This window comes from Lagenorhynchus albirostris, chromosome 1 (genome assembly GCF_949774975.1).
Source record: "Lagenorhynchus albirostris chromosome 1, mLagAlb1.1, whole genome shotgun sequence".
In the NCBI taxonomy this organism is placed as follows: domain Eukaryota; kingdom Metazoa; phylum Chordata; class Mammalia; order Artiodactyla; family Delphinidae; genus Lagenorhynchus; species Lagenorhynchus albirostris.
The window spans coordinates 111,015,699-111,037,939 of NC_083095.1; the positions used below are offsets into that span (position 1 = coordinate 111,015,699).

Consider the following 22,241-nt stretch of genomic DNA (forward strand, 5'->3'; position numbering starts at 1 on the left):
AGGAATCAGACTCCCTGACTTCACACTATACTACAAAGCTACAGTAATCAAGACAAAATGGTACTGGCTCAAAAACAGAAATATAGATCAATGGAACAGGTTAGAAAGCCCAGAGATAAACCCACACACCTATGGTCAACTAATCTATGATAAAGGAGGCAAGGATATACAATGGAGAAAAGACAGTCTCTTCAATAAGTGGTGCCAGTGAAACTGGACAGCTACATGTAAAAGAATGAAATTAGAACACTCCCTAACACCACACACAAAAATAAACTCAAAATGGATTCAAGATCTAAATGTAAGATCAGATACTATAAAACTCTTAGAGGAAAACATAGGCAGATCATTCTATGACATAAATCACAGCAAGATCCTTTTTGACCCACCTCCTAGAGAAATGGAAATAAAAACAAAAATGAACAAATGGGACCTAATGAAACTTAAAAGCTTTTGCACAGCAAAGGAAACTACAAAGAAGATGAAAAGACAATGCTCAGAATGGGAGAAAATATTTGCAAATGAATCAACAGACAAAGGATTAATCTCCAAAATATATAAACAGCTCAATATTAAAAAAACAAACAACCTAATCAAAAAAATGGGCAGAAGACCTAAATAGACCTTTCTCTAAAGAAGACATACAGATGGCCAAGAGGCACATGAAAAGCTGCTCAACATCACTGATTATTAGAGAAATGCAAATCAAAACTACAGTGAGGTATCACCTCACACTGGTTAGAATGGGCATCATCAGAAAATCTACAAACAACAAATGCTGGACAGGGTGTGGAGAAAAGGGAACTCTCTTGCACTGTTGGTGGGAATGTAAATTGATACAGCCACTATGGAGAACAGTATGGAAGTTCCTTAAAAAACTAAAAGTAGAATTACCATATGACCCAGCAATCCCACTACTGGGAAAAGAGAAAAGCATAATTCAAAAAGACACATGCACCCCAGTGTTCATTACAGCACTATTTACAATAGCCAGGCCATGGAAGGAACCTAAATGTCCATCAACAGATGAATGGATAAAGAAGACGAATGGTACATATATACAATGGAATATTACTCAGCCATAAAAAGGAACAAAACTGGGTCATTTGTAGAGACGTGGATGGACCTAGAGACTGTCATACAGAGTGAAGTAAGTCAGAAAGAGAAAAACAAATATAGTATATTAACACATATATGTGGAATCTAGAAAAATGGTACAGATGAACCAGTTTCCAAGGCATAAATAAAGACAATGATGTAGAGAACAAACATATGGACACCAAGGGGGGAAAGCATAGGGGCGGGGTGGAAGGGGAGGATGAATTGGGAGATTGGGATTGACGACATATATACACTAATATGTATAAAATAGATAACTAATAAGAACCTGCTGTATAAAAAAATAAATAAAATTTTTTAAAATAAAAAAGTCTGTTATACACTGACATTTTGTACTCTAAGCACCAAGGTTTTAGAGTAAACTACTTATTTCTAAACTCTGATGCCTACACTACAGTCTGATTTACATGGTCTTAAAATACAGATACATTGACACTTGCTGATGTATCATGACAGAACGTGAGGGGAAAATGCAAAAATCAATAAAAAGTACACAAATAAGGCACTATCACATTAATTTATATAAATGGTGAGAAAGAAAGGCAACAGAATAATGCCAGAGGTACTAAAACAGGCTTGAAAAATTCACAGTGCTCAGCCTAAATCAACAGATACACATGTTCTGAGGAAAGATATTAAGAGATAACCTAATGGAGACCAGGGTGGGGTTTGGGGTGGGGAAGCAAGGGGAAGAACAGCAAAACCTCAAAAACAGTCTAAGTACTATTCTTATTAATTGTCTGACCTTGACCAAGTTAATGGTGCCTGTTTATCTCCATTTTTTCATTTGATTTGCATTTCCATTAAGAGGGAGGAGTAATGACATTTCACTGAAAAGCTTTGGAAGCCCATGGATTTTAGGGAAGCCATCATATATCAAGGTTCTTTAGGTGCTTGTGGATCTATCACACTTGAAGATATGGAATTACTCTAAAATTTCAGCCCCTGAATTCAAAGAATGCCAGACTGCCACTTCTTAATATTTTAACACCATGTACAACATCCACCAGGAAAAAAAAAAAAAAGTATTTACAGGAAATCCTTCAGATTTAAGAATTTTAAATGCATAGCTCCAATTTCAGTATCATGAGTTCAACTGGTTCCTGTTTTTTGTTTTTTAATTAATTAATTTATTTATCTATGTTTGGCTGCATTGGGTCTCCGTTGCTGCACACGGGCTTTCTCTAGTGCAGCAAGCTGGGGCTACTCTTCATTGCAGTGCGTGGGCTTCTCATTGCGGTGGCTTCTCTTGGTGCAGAGCACGGGCTCTAGGTGTGTGGGCTTCAGTAGTTGTGGCACGTGGGCTCAGTAGTTGTGGCTCAAGGGCTCTAAAGCGCAGGCTCAGTAGTTGTGGCGCACAGGCTTAGTTGCTCCACGTCATGTGGGATCCTCCCAGACCAGGGATCGAACCCATTTCCCCTGCATTCTCAGGCAGATTCTTAATCACTGCCCCACCAGGGAAGTCCCAACTGCTCCTTGTTCTTTGCTACAACTCAGCTCTAAAGCATCTGCTTAAACTTACATCCTCCTTGGTTAAAGGAAGATTAGAGGCCGTCCTTGGATAGAGGTAACCAGATAGTACAAGGTATCAAAGAGAAGCATTAGGAATTTAGTACAATAAAAATCTCTTCTAATAGTGAACAAGAACAATCGGAAGAATACAAAGACAGCCATATGGTAAAGTGTTAGGTACTAGAGATAAATTCTCCTTTTGTATCTGATTTGTTTATCCATAGATCAAAGAGCCTAAAGAAATTCCCCTTGCAGGAATTTGTTAGAACTTAACCCACAGTACGTATGGCGATAGCTGCTCTAAACACCAAACCCCAGTACAACTTATTCTGAAGAAAGTAGCTAATAACTTTTTTAAAGCATCAAAAAAGTTTAACACTGAGAAAAGTAACAGAAAAGTGACACCTTATACAGAGAAAAAGCTACGTATTTTCTTTCTAAAGATATTCTGAAAAGGTAGATAATTTGTTTGTTGATAAAACAAGAAACATAAAAAATCATTTTCAAAAGCTCAAGTCCCAAGTTAATATTCCCAGGTTTTACTTTATAAAAGAAAAAAAAGCACAGAATAGTACCTTTAATTTTAACCTGGTTCTACCTTCTTCATCCAGCATTTCCTCATCTTCAAATTCATCTTCATAATATTGAGGATCAAAAGGTCTACAAATTGTTTTTAAAATAAACTATTAATCACATTTTGTAAGAAATATCATTACTGTTATATAATGCAACTCTAAAAAATCACAATAATTAAAAATCATAATGGTCAACTATAAGGAAGCATTCAAATTACTGCACCTTCTTGAAATTTGGTGTTAATACATATTGCTTGAAATAAAGTGCAAGCAAGGCTAAATATTCAAACTATTCTTTATTCTTATATGTCTTCCGAAGAGTAAACCACACATACTCTACCTTTCCACATCATTTTGCTTAGGGAAAAAATTTTAAATTACACAAGAGCTTGCATGTTACTTAGTGAATAATACCCATCAACACTGTTTAACCGTCCAAAACCATTAGTTTTTCTAGATCCACAATGACTGCTACAGTAGACATTGGCAGTTTCTCTAGCAAACTTCACCACTCTCAGTTCCAGCTTTTTCAGGGATCCATTAGTCAGAAACAACCAAAGACTTGTGGTGTCTGTTAATTCATAAGAAATACCAGACTGCTAAAAACAATTACAAGCATTAAAAGTCTCCTTTACCAATAGTCCATACTTTTTCTATCACAGTATATACTTGATTTATTTTTTCAGAGCTACATAACCAGTTTTCCATTTTGTGATTAGTCAACTCATACAAAATAAGAAAAATATCAACATTCTACATATCTCTATCCAACATTAAAAAACACTATTAACTGATCCCCTTACCTGGGCTCTACACTGAGAAAGTTGGGCAGCTTAACAAAATACAAGTCATTTCCTAAATCAGTGTTTACTTTGGGTATTTCTACTTCTATTCTGGTCTCAGGAATTGGCTCCTCCTCCTGTTGATCCTGAGGCAATCCATTTTCATCCTAGTGAAAGAGTCACAGAATTTTAGATCTTGATGGGACCTTAGAGGTGGTCTAGCTCAACTTCCACACTTTAATTGCTTAGGCAGATAAGAAGTATAATGAGACATGACTTTAGGGCTAACATCCATCCCTACCAACCAACTCCCCAAAAACTGCATGCAAAACAAGATCTGCTTGAAGGCATCAATATAAGAAAATATCTCTTTTGTGATAAATCTACCTTCCACATATTCACTGATAGAAGTGTGAAATTAATCAGCACTTCAATATGAAGTCACTCTATCAATTAAAATCAGAGAAGATTATCAACAAATCACAAAAAACATTTAAACCAATGGTTCTCAATTCACAGGTCCTTGCCGTCTAGTCTCTTAAGGTATGGCGCTAACCTCATGCTGGGCAGTTCTTTTTCTTTCTTTCTTTCTTTCTTTCTTTTTCTTATCCATTTTTTCCCAGTGATAACATCTTGCAAAACTATAGAGCAATATCACAACCAGGAGACTGGCCCTGATACAGGCAGACACAGGACATTTCCATCACCACAAAGATTCATGCTGCCCTTTTACAGCCACATCCACTTCCCCCTTGCCCTCATCCCTCCTTAATCTCCATTAATCTCTTCTCCATTTCTACAATTCTGTCATTTCAAGAATGTTATATAAGTGAATTCATACAGTATGTAACCTTTTGGGACTGGCTTTTTCTCACTCAGCGTAATTCCCTGGAACTTCATCCAAGTTGCTAACGTATATCAATAGTTAAATCCTTTTCGTTGCTCAGTAGTATTCCGTGGATGGATGTGCCATGGCAGTTATTTCTAATCCTCCTTATAACCAAGTGTTCCCTAATTAACTGAGAATGTCATCTGTTTGTTGTATTTTCATACTGCAATTCATTTATCGACTTCCTCTTCCCAGCATAGAAGACAGATTTAATACCCTCCTCCAATTCTCACTGGTAATTCTACTTACAACAGGCTGTCCTGGAGTGGGTGGTTTATCTTCCCCATCACTCCCTGAAGATATATCATCTGCACCTCCAAAGAGATCCATGGTTCCACTATTATCTTCCATATAGGAGAAAAAAATGCTTAGTATTAATATCTGTAACAATGATTCTTCAAAGCTATCACTTCAACATATTCCCAAGGTTTCTAGACCAAGCACCCAGAAACCACTCAAACACAACTCTGAGCCTGGCTCTCAAAGATCTGACAAGAATGTCTGTGGAGAGGGAAGGGGGCAAATCCAGTGAAGGGCAAAGCTGCACAGGAGGCACTCCTTTCTCCCTTCACTCATGCATCCTTGTTCTTCCACTTTCCTCTATTCCCCAGGAGCCCAAAAATATCCTCCTACAATCTAGATACTCAAATTTGGGGCTTAAGCACTCTACACAGGCCTATTCTCTATAGAGTCCCTCAAGTTTTAAAATTACAGGTCCATGTCTACCCAGGTCCCCCTCCTTTCAAGCAGAACTTCACCCAGGTATAGGCAAAACAACAACATCAACAACCATCTGTAATAAATCAATAAATCAAGGTGGGGTAGTAGAGGAGATGACAGGAAGATAGGAGGGCAGTCAAAAAGAAGACTGCTTGAAATTGGGGTTATAAAAGAGTTATGATTATTGGTAATGACATGATCTAGGATAAAACCATGGGAGTGAGTTACTGAGACAAGGTGAAGGACAGATCACTGAAAAAGAAGAGGCAACAAAAAAAAAAAAAGAAGAGGCAACCTATTAGAATGGCCAAAATTCAGAACCCTGACAACACCAAATGCTGACAAAAATGTGGAGCAACAGGAACTCTCATTCACTGATGGTGGGAATGCAAAATGGTACACCCACTTTGGAGGACAGTCTGGCAGTTTCTTACCAAACTAAACATACTCTTACCACATGCCCCAGAAATTGTGCTCCTTGGTATCTGCCCAAAGGATCTGCAAATTTACATCCACACGAAAACTTGCACACGAATGTTTATAGCAGCTTTACTCATAACTGCCAAAACTCAGAAGCAACCAAGATGTTCTTCAGTAGGTGAATGGATAAACTGGTACTTCCAGACAATGGAATACAGGAACACCTCAGAGACATCTTGGGTTTGGTTCCAGACCACCACAATAAAGTGAATATTGCAATAAAGTAAGTCACATGAAATTTTTGGTTTCCCAAGGCATATAAAAGTTGTATTTACACTATGCAGTAGTCTGTTAGGTGTGCAAATGCATTATGTCTAAAAAAATGTACATATCTTAATTTTAAAACACTTTAAATTTTAAAATTATTTAAAAATTATGAAATATTTTATTGCTAAAAAATGCTAACCATCATCTAAGCCTTCAGTGAATCATAATCTTTTTGCTGGTGGAGGGTTTGAAATATCACAAGAATTATCAAAATGTGACACAGAGATATGACATAAGCAAAAGCTGTTAGAAAAATGGCGCCAACAGACTTGCTCAATGCACAGTTATCACAAACCTTCAATTTGCAAAGGACACAGTATCTGAGACGCACAATAAACTGAAGTGCAGTATTACAAGGTATGCCTACATTACTCAGTGCTAAAAATAAATGAGCTGTAAAACCATGAACGACATGGAGGACACTTAAATACATATTACTAAGTGAAAGAAGCCAATCTAAAAAGGCTACTTACTATATGATTCCAACTATGACATTCTGGAAAAGGCAAAACTATGGAGACAGTAAAAAGATCATTGGTTGCCAGAGGTTAGGCAGGAGGGAGGGATGAACAGGCAGAGCACGGAGAATTTTAGGACAGTGAAACTATTCTGTATGACATGAAGATGGTGGATCCATGTCATACATTTTTCCAAACCCATAGAATGTACAATACCAAGAAGTGAACCGTAATGTAAACTATGGGTTTTGGGTGATTACAATATGTCATTGTAGGTTCATCAATTGTAACAAATGTACCATTCTGGTGGAGGACGTTGATAGTGGGGCAAGCTATGCATGAGTGGGGGTAGGGCATACATGAGCAATCTCTTGCCCTCAGTTTTGCTGCAAACCTTAAACTGCTCTAAAAAAATTTTTTTTTTTTTTTTAAAAAGAGGAGGAAGGAGGAAGGTCACAAGTATTGAAAAGTTCATCTATATGATAAAATCACCAAAACTACAACTCCATCCAGCAACACTCACACGTCCCCACTTGATTATTTTCTTCTTAGGTCTTATCACCATCTAACATTTTCATTTACTTATTGTGCTATTATTCTCCCTACCTTACACTGACCCCACCAGAATATGGGGTCTACAAGGGAGAAGTCTTTATCTGTTTTGATTATTGCTACATTCTGAGCGCACAGAATAGTACTAGTACAAAGCAGATTCTCAATAAATAACTGTAAACAGATAAAATAATTAATATATCTAATTCTCACAACAACGCTGTTACGTGGTTAGCATCACCTCCTTCTTACAGATCAGAAAATTTAAGTGTAGTAAGTAATTAATTTGACCAAAATCATACAGTTGGAAAGTGCAAAGAACCACAAAGATTCTAACTTGGATCATCTGATTCCGAAGTCCATGTACATAGATCTAAAGATCTTTAAGTAAACCCCAGAGCTTGTTCTGTCCAGCTCTCTCCTTTTCTCCCTAGTTGACTCTCTAAATGTTTCCTTTAGTTATACTGTTACTTGTGATAATTTATATAAACTATTTAACATTAATGCCTAATTACCATTCAGCACAAAATGGTTGTGCATATCAAACTTATGTTTCCTGTAACTTTTATACTAACATCTTATCTTTACTGTATAGTAATTAGCCATTTGAAATGTAGTCACGTGAAGAGGTGAACAGGTAGATCTTTTAACCTTACAACAAACCCACCTTACCTAACACTGGGTTTTTATAAACTCTTCATCTAAACCAGAGCTTGGGGACTTCCCTGGTGGTGCAGTGGTTAAGAATCCGCCTGCCAGTGCAGGGGACACAGGTTCAATCCCTGGTCCGGGAAGATCCCACATGCCAAAGAGCAACTAAGCCCATGTGCCACAACTACTGAGCCTATGCTCTAGAGCCTGAGAGCCACAACTACTGAAGCCCGTGCACCTAGAGCCCGTGCTCTGCAACAAGAGAAGCCACCGCAATGAAAAGCCCGCGCACCGCAATGAAGAGTAGCCCCCGCTCGCCGCAACTAGAGAAAGCCTGCCCACAGCAAGAAAGACCCAATGCAGCCAAAAATAAATTAATTAATTAATTTAAATAAATAAACCATAGCTTGAAGAATATGGTTCTTCATCTGATATTAACCTATTAAGAACTTAAGAACAAGCTAACAGGCTTCCCTGGTGGCGCAGTGCTTAGAATGCGCCTGCCAATGCAGGGGACACGGGTTCGAGCCCTGGTCCGGGAAGATCACACATACCGCAGAGCAACTAAGCCCGTGTGCCACAACTACTGAGCCTGCGCTCTAGAGCCTGCGAGCCACAACTACTGAGCCCGCATGCCACAACTACTGAGCCAGCATGCCACAACTACTGAAGCCTGCGTGCCTAGAGCCTGTGCTCTGCAACAAGAGGAGCCACCACAATGAAAAGCCCACGCACCGCAACGAAGAGTAGCCCCTGCTCACCACAACCAGAGAAAGCCTGCATGCAGCAACGAAGACCCAACACAGCCAAAAATAAATAAATTTACTAAAAAAAAAAAAAAAAAAAAAAAGAACAAGCTAACAAGCTGCGCTGGAACTGTCATTATTCAAACCAAAGAATGGACATTGCCATCTCCACCTCAACCAGAGCCTCAGCCCCTAATAGCAGATTCACTCTGACTATAAATGAAGCAGGTTCTTCAACTAATTAAGTGCAAGCAGTTTCTAATATCTGTACAACTTGCCTGTATACACTAAATGTATCCACACTCTCTTCTGTGCGTCTTGCAGTCTGGGGCCAGTGCCCAGGGTTGGGAATGCACTACAGCTAAATGCAGAGAGAGGGATGGAAATACAGATATATAAAAGAAGTAATTTGAGTACCTTTTGGTACCTCAGTGTCACTATCTGCTTCTGAATCAGATGCAATTGCATTCTTGCGTTTCATTCGTAAAACTTCATCTTCACTATCACTGCCTCTTGCAGATTCTGTAAGAGGAGAATCAGAAGATCTGCATAATCACAGTCATATCATTACTTAGAATTTTGTGTTTTAAAAGCAACATTAGGAAAATAAATAAATAAATAAAAGCAACATTAGGGATAAACGAACTGTGGTACACCCATACAATGGAAAACTACTCAGTAATAAGTAAGAATGAACTACTGATACATATAACGATTTGGGTAAGTCTCAAATGCATTACACTAAGTGAAAGAAAAAAGGTTACATACTGTATGATTCCATTTATATGATGACATTCTCAAAAAGACAAAACTACAGTGACAGAACAGAGGAGTAGTTGTCAAGGGTCACAGGTGGGGAAGTATACAACTACAGAAGGTATAGAATGAGGGAGTTTTCTAGGGTGACAGAACTATTCTGTATCTTGACTGTGGTGGTGGTTACACAAATCTATACATGCATTGACACTAACAGAACTGTACATACACACACAAAAATCAACTTACTATAGTAAATTTTAAAATAAAATTAATAAAAGGAACATTGGTTTCTGTAAGCAGAAAAACTTGGGAGAATGCAAAAAGCAGTACTGAAACTTATAATTAAATGTATATACCACTCATTACAGAAGAAAAAAAAGAGGTAAAAAATATTGCAATGGAAGAGACAAATATATCTGGATGGTACAATTATTTACCTAATTGTAAACTTCAAACATGGACCACTATAATAAAGAAGATGTGGCACATATATACAATGGAATATTACTCAGCCATAAAAAGAAACGAAATTGAGTTATTTGTAGTGAGGTGGATGGACCTAGATTCTGTCATACAGAGTGAAATAAGTCAGAAAGAGAAAAACAAATACCGTATGCTAACACATATATATGGAATCTAAAAAAAAAAAATGGTCATGAAGAACCTAGGGGCAGGATGGGAATAAAGATGCAGACCTACTAGAGAATGGGCTTGAGGACACGGGGAGGGGGAAGGGTAAGCTGGGACAAAGTGAGAGAGTGGCATGAATATATATACACTACCAAATGTAAACCCAGTAGCTAGTGGGAAGCAGCCGCATAGCACAGGGAGATCAGCTCAGTGCTTTGTGACCACCTAGAGGGGTGGGATAGAGAGGGTGGGAGGGAGGGAGACACAAGAGGGAAGAGATATGGGGATATATGTATATGTATAGCTGATTCACTTTGTTATAAAGCAGAAACTAACACATCTTTGTAAAGCAATTCTACTCCAATAAAGATGTTAAAAAAAAAAAAAAAGAACCATTGTAGAACTAGTTAAGAATTAAGCAGAATGACCAGCTACAAGATTCCTAATATGACCCTAGTTTTATATTAGCCTGCTAGTATTTGGGAAGTAGTGCATGAGCCTTAATGATTTTGGTAACAGTACAAATAACTCTACCCAGAACTAGTTACTGAGTACTTACTGCAGTCCTATAGTCTATATAGACCTATATCCATCTCTGGAAATTTTCTGATCTCCTCTCCTAAATAATGCTAAAATGTGGTGTTGAATGCTATCCTGAGGTATGTATTACAGGGGAAAAGACCCCCTCTCTCCATACTGCAGCTCTTAAGAAGACAGGATCAATATGTAATTATAATCAATCACTTAATAGAAATGAAGCAATCCAGATATTAATTACTTCAGGAAGACTTCCAACCTAATCAAAGTGACTTTTATATAATACAAAAAAAGAAGATGGCTAATTGTTTTAATATTCTATATGAGAACGTGTTAACTTCAGGAAAACAGTGTAAATGACTATTATAAAACAGGGTCCAAAAGCCAAAGTTCAGCTCTGTGTTTCCTGCTGTCTTTAGGGAATGAATGTTCTGATCCAAGCACATCTCCCCAGGATGAGGACACATATGTCAAGCTATCATAGCTCATTGAGATCATCCAGCTGTGTTTTCACTTTCTGGATATTATGCTCCCCAGGTCACCTCCTGATTGTTATAATTTGGCATCCAATGTAGATTTTCCCCCAAAGGAAAGGATACAATGATAAGAGAGAAATAACTGATGCTCTTGAAACAAACAATTTTGCAATTCAATTTTTATAGTTTCCTGTGAATTTGATTAATTTGAGCAAACTCCTTGGAGCCTGATTACCTCTGGAGGATGAAATTTTGGATCTCAAATAAACTGAGCTGGAACCTGGTGTTGACACCTCATTATAGTTACCCTATGGGGGAGGTTCAATGGTATTGGGTTTTTTCGCCCAGGCAAATCTATTCTCACCTGAGGCGTGCTCTTAGTTACCCACAAAAATGGACCTAACTATTTGATATCTAGCTACTTTAGCACTATACATCTTTCTCTAAGACTTTCCTCTTTAAATTTTTTTCTTCCTGATCTATCATATATTAAATGGAAGGGGAATAGAGAGAAATAATACATGGATTAGGAAAATGTTTAAAGGCAAAATGTATAGAGTTAGAAAAGGCTAAAATGGAGGGACAGAAGAGAAAAAACAGGGTACTAAAAGTAGGAACGTGAAAAGAATAAATGAGCCCCTGCTGTACCTGAATGCTTCTACTAAACCATTATGGTTCTCATAAATGTATTACCTGACTTATGGTCTTGTTCCTCTTCATCATCTGAATGCCTGTGTTCTTCATCCGAGGCCTGTGGCCTTTCGTCATCAGAATTTTGCATTTTCTCCTCATCAGACATCTGTGGCCGCTCTTCATCATCAGAATTCTGTTTCTCGTCATCATTATCAGAAGCTGCTGGCCGTTCATCATCAGAATTAGCCTTCTCCTCCTCAGACAGTTGTTGTCTCTCATCATCTGAAAGCTGAGGCCTCTCCTCATCATCTGTGTTCTGCATTTTCTCATCATCATCAGAATTCTGCAGTTTATCTTCATCAGATCCTTGTGCCCTCTCCTCATCATCAGAATTTTGTATCTTTTCATCATCTGACTGGTCACTTTTATCTTCTCTGCACCATTTTTCATCATCTGAATGTGCTTTTTCAGAACCTTCCGCTTCTGAGTGATGGCTCCCTCCATCTGATCTATGACCTTCATCGTCATCGTCATTGTGGGCTTCTGATCCACTGTGCTGATCTACATCTGAGGGATCATTGTCTTCATGGTCAGAACGCTCAGAAGCTTCTGATCTATTGTCTGATCCTTCAGAGTGATTATCACTCCCACTATGATGAGAAGCTCCCTCATCCTCACTGTCATCTCCAAACAGTTCCTTATTACTTGGTTTTCCTGAGTCATCTCTTTCATCTTGATCACTTTCACTTCCAGAGGCATTACTGCCAGAAGCAACATTCTCTTGATCAGAATCTGAGCCTGATCCAGAATCAGAATCTATGGGATCATATAAACACAGGGTGATGTAAGCAAAAAAAGCAGAATAAGGAACACCAAAAGTCCATCCCAACATAAAAGCAATGAAAAAACTTGTCAAAAGCTGTTAGCATCTATTTTCTCAGACTCTGGAAACTAACTAAAAGTTGCAGCAACCAGGAGAATGCTTAACAAGAAAAAAAAGCTGAGTCTCAGTAAGAAAAAAGGGGTGTTTTAACATACCCCCCCACCCCCAACCCACCCCTTGGTCAAGGGTACCTTGAAGATAATAGCCCAAATTTCTGGTGCATGTACCATTAATGGAGGAAGCAGAAGGCACCTCATTTGCAAAGAATCATGGTTGTTAGTTTTGATCTGTCTGGTGGATCACTGAAAGGACTGGCTCAAAAGGCTTGACTTTATCTCACCTAACTTGGAACTCTCTTGTTGCTAAGGAAGCTACCTGAGAGTGTTGGTCAAAAACATTTACAGGCAAATGTATTAGTTGCCTCTGTATGGGATAATGGAAAGCAGTTGAGGCAAACAACAGACTAACTAAAAAGCTTGGGAGAAAAGGCTGAGGAATGACAAAATACAAGGGTTTTTTAAAAGCTTCCACAATAAACGAAAAAAAAAAAGAAAAGAAAAGGAAAAACACCACCCATATATTCTTACTGACCTGAAAAGCCATGCACTTGCCCAGGGCTGTGCACATGCTCAAGAAAGAACCAAGAAGGCCCTAAACTCTCACTTCCAGCTGACCTTCAGACTCTGTGCAAGCAGGAAATGAAGGCAAAGACACAGGTTGTAAACAACCTGGTTGAGTGTTGAAAGCATGCCCTAACACACACACAGAGCCAACCTGCAAAGGCTGGGAGTTTTTCGTTATTGTTTTTGTTTCTTTTTGTGGCATTTAAGGAAATCTCTGTCCAATCACTAGCTGACCACTAAGCTAATGGAACAGAGACTTTAGTGGCTATACACAACAGACTGCAGACTTTACAAAATTAGTTCAAAAGAGTCAATAAACAATAACTACTACAACAAAGAGCAACAACAAATGCTGGGGGGGGGGTGGGGGGAAGAGAGTGCTGTCCTGAGTAACCACATTATAATATTCAAAATGTCCATATATCAACAAAAAATTATAAGGCCTGCAAAGAAAGAAGGAAGCATGGCCCATACATATGAAAAAAGGCTACACACTGTCCCTGAAGAAGCCCAGTCAATGAAAATGATGTCTTACAAAATAGAGAATATCAATAAAAAGACAGATATTATAAAAAAAGAACTGAACAGAAATTCTGGAGTTGGAAAGTACGATAACTGAAATGAAAAATTCACTAAAGGGACTAAACAGCAGATGTGAGTAGGAAGAAAAAAGAATCAGGAAACTTTAAGATACATCAAATGAGGGCTTCCCTGGTGGCACAGTGGTTGAGAGTCTGCCTGCCGATGCAGGGGACATGGGTTCATGCCCCGGTCCGGGAAGATCCCACATGCTGCAGAGCGGCTGGGCCCATGAGCCATGGCCACTGAGCCTGCACGTCCGGAGCCTGTGCTCCGCAACGGGAGAGGCCACAACAGTGAGAGAGGCCCATGTACTGCAAAAAAAAAAAAAAAAAAAAGATACATCAACTGAGATTATCCAGTCTGGTGAACAAAAATAGAAAAGAATGAAGAAAGATGAAAAGTCTAAAGACTTGTGAGAAACCAGCAAGTGTACCAATCTATGCATAATGGGAGTTCCAGAAGAAGAGAAAAAAGAGAAAGGGACAGAAAGAATATTTGAAGAAATAATAGCCAAAAACTTCCCAAATTTGAAGAAAGACATCGACGTACACATACAAGTTGATCAACAAATACCAAGTAGGATAAAGTTAAAGAGAGCCACACCTAGACACATCATTATCCAACTGTCTAAGACAAAGAAAAAATCCTGAAAGCAGCAAAGCAACAGGTCCCATACAAAGGGATCTTCAATAAGGATAACAGTTGATTTCTCATCAGAAACCATAAAAACCAGGAGGCGGTGGTATGAAATATTCAAAGTGCTGAAAGAAATACTGTCAACCAAGAATTCTATATCCAGCAAAACTATCCTTCAAAAATGAAGGAATTATGAGCAACAACAACAAAAGATAAATTGGATTTCCTCAAAATGAAAAGCTTTTATGCAAGAAAGGACATTATCAAAAAAGTGAAAAAACAGCTTACAGAATGGGAGAAAATATTTGCAAACCATATATCTGTCAAGTATATGTATATACTTACAGTATAGTATTCAGAATATATAAAGAATGTTTACAACCAAAAGACAAAAACCCATTTGAAAAATAGACATTTCTGCATAGTTACACAAATGAAACAAGTACATGAAAAGATGTATCATTAGCCTCAATATCATTAGCCTTTAGGAAATGGAAATCAAAACCACAATTAGATATCACTAGACACCAACAGCAATGGCTGTATTTTAAAGAGCAGGGTGGGGGGGAAGTAAAATAAGTATTGGCAAGGATATGAAGAAATAGAACACTCAAACACTGCTAGTGGTAATTTAAAATGGTCCAGCTGCTATAAAAAATGGTTTGGTTGTTTCTCAAAAAGTAAAACAAAGAATTACCATATGACTCAGCAATTCCACTCCTATATATATACCCAAAAGAACTGAAAACAGGCACTCACACAAGTACTTGTACACAAATAGCATCACTATTTAAAAGTCAAAAGATGGAAATAACCCAATATCCATCAACAGCTGGATAAACAAATTGGGATATATACACAGAGTGGAATACTATTCAGTCATTAAAAAGATATGAAGTACTGATACATACTACAATGTGGATGAACTTCAAAAACATGATGGTAAGAGATAGAAATCAGACACAAAGGGCCACATGTTAGGAATTCCCTGGTGGTCCAGTGGTTAGGACACCACATTCTCACTGCCAAGGGCCCGGGTTCAATCCCTGGTTGGAGAACTAAGATCCCACAAGCTGCGAGGCGCAGAAAAAAAAAAAAAAAGCCACATGTTTTATGATTCCATTTGTATGAAATGTCCAGAATAGATAAATCCATAAATGCAGAAAGCAGACTGATGGTTCATGGGGGCTAGCAAAGGGAGCAAATGGCAAGTAACTACTTAATGGGTATGGCGTTTTATTTTGAGGTGATGAAAATGTTTCAGAACTAGACAGAGATAGTGGCTACACAAGATTTTAAAGGTACTAAATACCACTGAATTGTTCACTTAAAAATGACATATTCAGGGACTTCCCCAGTGGTCCAGTGGTAAAGAATGCACCTTCCAATACAGGAGACTCGGGTATGATCCCTGCTCAGGAAACTGAGATCTCACATGCCACAGGGCAACTAAGCCCTCGCGCCACAACTACCGAGCTCGTGCACCTCAATGAGAGAGCATGCATGCTGCAAACTACAGAGGCCATGCATCCTGGAGCCCATGTGCCACAACTAGAGAAAGAAAAAATTCTGCAACCAAACTGAAAAGAAGTAAAACTGTCACTATTTGCAGATGACATGATATTATATATAGAAAATCCTAAAGACTCCACCAGAAAACTGTTAGAATAAATAAATTCAATAAAATTTCAGGATACAAAATCAATATACAGTTGTGATTCTATACACTAATAATGAGCTATATGAAAGAGAAATTAAGAAAACAATCCCATTAACGATTGTATCAAAAAAAGTAAAATACTTAGGAATAAATTTAACCAAAAAGGTGAAAGACCTGTACGCTGAAAACACTGATGAAAGAAACTGAAGAAGATACAAATAAATGGAAAGGTATTCCACGCTCATGGATTGGAAGAATCAATACTGTTAAAATGTCCATACTACCCAAAGCAATCTACATATTGAACACAATCCCTATAAAACTTCCAATGGCATTTTTTCACAGAAATAGAACAAAGAATTCTAAAATTTGTATGGAACAAAAAAAAAACCCAAAGAGCCAAAGCAATCTTGAGATAAAAGAATAAAGCTGAAGGCATCATGCCCTTGATTTCAAACTGTATTACGGACACAAAAATCAATGGAACAGAATAAAGAGCTCAGAAATAAACCCACACATATATGGTCAATTAATTTACAACAAAGGAACCAAGCCAAGAATACACAATGGGGAAAGGATAGTCTCTTCAATAAATGGTGTTGGGAAAACTGGACAGCAACATGCAAAATAATGAAACTGGACCACTATCTTACACCATATACAAAATTTAACTCTAAATCGATTAGACTTAAATTTTAGACATGAAACCATAAAACTCCTAGAAGAAAACAGGCAGTAAGCTCCTTGACATGGTCTTGGTTATCATTTTTTGGATTTGACACCAAAAGTAAAGGCAACTAAAGCAAAAATAAACAAGTGTGACACATCAAACTAAAAAGCTTCTACACGGCAAAGGAAGCCATCAACAAAATGAAAAGGCAGGGCTTCCCTGGTGGCGCAGTGGCTGAGAGTCCGCCTGCCGATGCAGGGGACACGGGTTCGTGCCCCGGTCCGGGAGGATCCCACATGCTGCGGAGCGGCTGGACCCGTGAGCCATGGCCGCTGAGCCTGAGCGTCTGGAGCCTGTGCTCCACAACGGGAGAGGCCACAACAGTGAGAGGCCCGTGTACCGCAAAACAAAACAAAACAAAACAAAAATGAAAAGGCAACCTACTGAATGGGATAAAATATTTGCAAATCATATATCTGATAAAGGGTTAATATACAAAATATGTAAAGAACTCATACTATTCAGTAGCAAACAAACAAACAATACAATTAAAAAATGGGCAGAAGACCTGAATAGACACTTTCCTAAAAAAGACAGATGGCCAACAGGTACATAAAAAGATGCTCAACATCACTAATCAGAGAAATGAAAATCAAAACCACAGTTAGAATGGCTATTTTCAAAAAGACAAGAAGTAACAAGTGTTGTAGAGGATGTGGAGAAAAGGGAACACTTGTAATTGTTGGTGGGATTGTAAAGTGCTGCAGTCACTATGGAAAACATTATGGAAATGCTTCAGAAAAAGAACAGAACTACTATATGATCCAGCTATTCCACTTCTGGGTATTTACCCAAAGAACACAGAAATACTAATTTGAAAAGATATATGCATGTCTATGTTCATTGCAGCATTACTTACAATAGTCAAGATATGGAAACAACCTAAGTGTGCATCTAGAGATAAATGGACAAAGAAAATGTGGTGTATATATACAATAAAATATTATTCATGCCACTGTAAATATGACATATATATATAATGGAATATTATTCAACCATAAAAAAGAAGGAAAGCTTGGGAATTCCCTGGTGGTCCAGTGGTTAGGACTGGGTGCTTCCATGGCAGGGGGCCTGGGTTCAATCCCTGGTTGGGGAACTAAGATCCCACATGCCATGTGGCACAGCCAAAGAAAAAAGGAAGGAAATCTTGCTGTTTACAACAACATGCATGGATCTTGAGGGCATTATGCTAGGTAAAATAAGCAGACAGAGGAAGACAAATACCATATATATGATATCACTTATATGTGGGATCTAAAAAAACAAAGCTCATAGATACAGAGAATAAATGAGGGAAGGGGGAGAGGTGGGCAAAATGGGTGAAGGGAGTCAGAAGATACAAACTTCCAGTTATAAAAAAAATAAGTCATGGGGATGTAATATACAGCATGATGACTACAGTTAATAGACTGTATTGCATATTTGAAAGTTGCTAAGAGAGTAGATTTTAACAGTTCTCATCACAGTAAAATAAATTCTGTAACAAGGTATGGTGACAAATGTTAACTAGACTTACTGTGGTGATCATTTCACAATATGTATAAATATCAAATCATTATGTTGTACACATGGAACTAATGTTGTATGTCAATTATACCTTAATAAAAATAAAATAAGATGGTAAATTTTATGTTATGTAAATCTCACCTCAATAAAAACAAATTTAGAGTTTGTTGCCAGTGCCCTACAAGAAATGCTAAAGGGACTCCTTCAGGCCGAAATGAAAGGACAATGGGCAGTAACTTGAATCCACAAGAAGAAATAAAGAACACCAGTAAAGGTAACTAAATAGGTGAGTATAAAGGTCAGTATTAATGAATTTCTAGTTAGTGACTCCTCTTTTTTCATAAGATTTAATTTAAAAGACAATTGTATAAAACAATAATTATAAATCTACATCACTGGGCAGTGTATAAAGATGTAACTTGTGACAACAATAAAAAGTTGAGAGGACGAAGCTATATAGAAAAAAAGTTTTTGTATACTATTGAAATTAAGTTGGTATTAATACAAACTAGATTGTTAGAAATTAAGATTAATTGTAGTCACCAGAGTAACCATTAAGAAAGTTACTAAAACTAAAAATATACAAAGAAACAGGAAGGGAATCGTAACAGTACACTACAGAAAAAGCAGTCATAAAGGAAGACAGTAATAAGAAGAATTGAGGAAGAAAAAACATGATATAGAAAACAAACATCAAAATGGCAGAAGTCCTTCTTACTGGTAATTACTTTAAACATAAGTAAATCAACTTCTCCAATGAAAAGGCAGAAATTGGCAGGATGAATTTAAAAAATGATCCATCCTGTGACTTCCCTGGTGGCACGGTGGTTAAAGAATCCGCCTGCCAATGCAGGGGACACAGGTTCGAGCCCTGGTCCGGGAAGATTCCACATGCCGCAGAGCAACTAAGCCTGTGCACCACAATTACTGAGCCTGCACTCTAGAGCCCACAAGCCACAGCTACTGAAGCCCATGCGCCTAGAGTCCGTGCTCTGCAACAAGAGAAGCCACCGCAATGAGAAGCTCACGCACTGCAACAAAGAACAGCCCCCGCTCCCTGCAACTAGAGAAAGCCCACATGCACCAACAAAGACCCAACGCAGCCAAAAATAAATAAATATTTTTTTTAAAAAAAGATCCATCTATATGCTGTCTACAGGACAGTGTAACAGTAGTTATACTGTTTATATAGTATAACTACATTAGTAGTTATACTAATATCAGGCAAAATAAGTCTTAAGAAAAATTGTTACAAAAGACAAAAAAGGACATCATAAAATGATGAAAGGGTCAATCCAACATGAAGATATAATGTAAAACATATATGCACCTGCATGTAAATCAATGAAGTTACAACACCCTCACACCGTACACAAAAATAAATTCAAAATGGCTTAAAGACTTAAACATAAGACATGACACCATAAAACTAGAAGAGAACACAGGCAAAAAATTCTGACATAAATCGTACCAATGTTTTCTTAGGTCAGTCTACCAAGGCAATAGAAATAAAAGCAAAAATAAACAAATGGGACCTAATCAAACTTACAAGCTTTTGCATAGCAAAGGAAACCATAAGCAAAATGAAAAGACAACATACAGACTGGGAGAAAATATTTGCAATTGATGTGACCAACAAGCGCTTAATTTCCAAAATATACCAATAGCTCATACAACTCAATAACAAAAAAACAAACAACCCAATCAAAAAATGGGCAGAAGATCTAAACAGACATTTCTCCAAAGATGACATACAGATGGCCAACAGGAACATGAAAAGATGCTCAACGTGGCTAATTATTAGAGAAATGCAAATCAAAACTACAATGAGGTACCACGTCACACCAGTCAGAATGGCCATCATTAAAAAAGGCTACAGATGGGCTTCCCTGGTGGCGCAGTGGTTGAGAGTCTGCCTGCCGATGCAGGGGACATGGGTTCGTGCCCTGGTCCGGGAAGATCCCACATGCCGCGGAGCGGCTGGGCCCGTGCTCCATGGCCGCTGAGCCTGCGCGTCCGGAGCCTGTGCTCCGCAACGAGAGAGGCCACAACAGTGAGAGGCCCGCGTACCGCAAAAAAAAAAAAAAGTCTACAGATAACAAATGCTGGAGAGGGTGTGGAGAAAGGAAACCTTCCTACAGTGTTGGTGTGAAAGTACATTGGTGCAGCCACTATGGAGAACAGTATGGACGTTCCTCAAAAAACTAAAAACAGAGTGGCCATATGATCCAGCAATGCTACTCCTGGGCAAATATCCGGACAAAACTATAATTCAAAAAGATAGATGCACTCCTATGTTCATAGCAACACTGTTCACAATAGCCAAGACATGGAAACAACCTAAATGTCCATAGATAGATGAATGGATAAAGAAGATGTGAGAGACATATATATATATATATATGATATATATATAAATATATTTATGTATACACACACACATATATACACAATGGAATATAAAAAAAGAATGAAATAATGCCATTTGCAGCTACATGGATGGACCTAGAGATAATCCTACTAAGTGAAGTAAGTCAGAAAGAAAAAGACAAATACCATAGGATATCACTTATGTGTGGAATCTAAAATATGACACAAATGAACTTATCTATGAAACAGAAAAAGACTCACAGGCATAGAGAACAGACCTGTGGGTGCAAAGGGGGAGTGGGGGTGGGAGAGGATTGGATTGAGAGTTTGGGACTAGCAGATGCAAACTATTATATACACTGAGTTGGCCACAAAGTTCATTCGGTTCTAAGTAAAAATAAAACACACATTTTTCATTTTCACCAAGAACTTTATTAAATGTATTCATTAACCAAACGAACTTTTTGGCCAACCCAACAGAATGAATAAACAACAAGGTCCTATTGCATAGCACAGGGAACTATATTCAATATCCTGTAATAAATCATAATGGAAAAGAATATTAAAAAGTATGTAATATATATGTATAGGTATATATGTATAATATATAACTGAATCACTGTGCTGTACACCAGAAACTAACACAACATTGTAAATCAACTACACTTCAATAAAATATATATATATATGTATATGCACCAAAAGAAAAAAAAAAAACACCAACAGAATTGAAGGAAGAAATAATTCAACAGTAACAAATGGAAACTTCAAATACCCCACTTTCAATAATGGTCAGAACAAAAAGAAGATCAGTAAGGAAACAGAGGACTTGAACAATGCTATAAAACAACCAGACATAATAGACATCAGTAGAACTCTCCACTCAACAGTAGAATATACATTCTTCCCAACTGCACATGCAACATTCTCCAAGACAGACCATAATTTTAGGACACAAAACAAGTCGCAATAAATTTGAAAAGACTAAAATAATACAAAATATGTTCTCTGACCACAACAGAATGAAACTGAAATCAATCACAGAAAAAAATCTGGAAAATTCACAAATATGTGGAAATTAAACAATGCACTCAAACAATCAAGGGTGCAAAGAAGAAATCACAAGGGAAATTAGAAAATATTTTGACATGAATGAAAATGATAACAAAGCCTACCAATACTTAAGGGATGCAGGGAAATCAGTGCTAAAAAGGAAATTTGTAGGGCTTCCCTGGTGGCACAGTGGTTAAGAATCCACCTGCCAATGCAGGGGACATGGGTTCGATCCCTGGTCCGGGAAGATCCCACATGCCGCGGAGCAACTAAGCCCATGTGCCAAAACTACTGAGGTTGTGCTCTAGAGCCCGCAAGCCACAACTGAAGCCTGTGCACCTAGAGCCCATGCTCCGCAACCAGAGAAGCCACCGCAATGAGAAGCCCGTGCACCGCAACGAAGAGTAGCCCC

At 38.0% G+C, this 22,241-nt stretch overlaps 1 protein-coding gene across 1 annotated transcript in view; it reads right to left on the minus strand.

The window, feature by feature from the left end:
* Positions 1-22,241, minus strand: part of LOC132531461 (RNA polymerase-associated protein LEO1) — a 49,214-nt gene that overhangs the window by 23,428 nt on the left and 3,545 nt on the right. Inside the window, exons 2-6 of the mRNA XM_060169262.1 lie at positions 11,847-12,602; positions 9,169-9,273; positions 5,127-5,221; positions 4,010-4,155; positions 3,207-3,291 (exon numbers count right to left, since the gene is read on the minus strand). Of these exons, the coding sequence (XP_060025245.1) occupies positions 3,207-3,291; positions 4,010-4,155; positions 5,127-5,221; positions 9,169-9,273; positions 11,847-12,602 (1,187 nt within the window). The remainder of the gene's footprint in view (positions 1-3,206; positions 3,292-4,009; positions 4,156-5,126; positions 5,222-9,168; positions 9,274-11,846; positions 12,603-22,241) is intronic.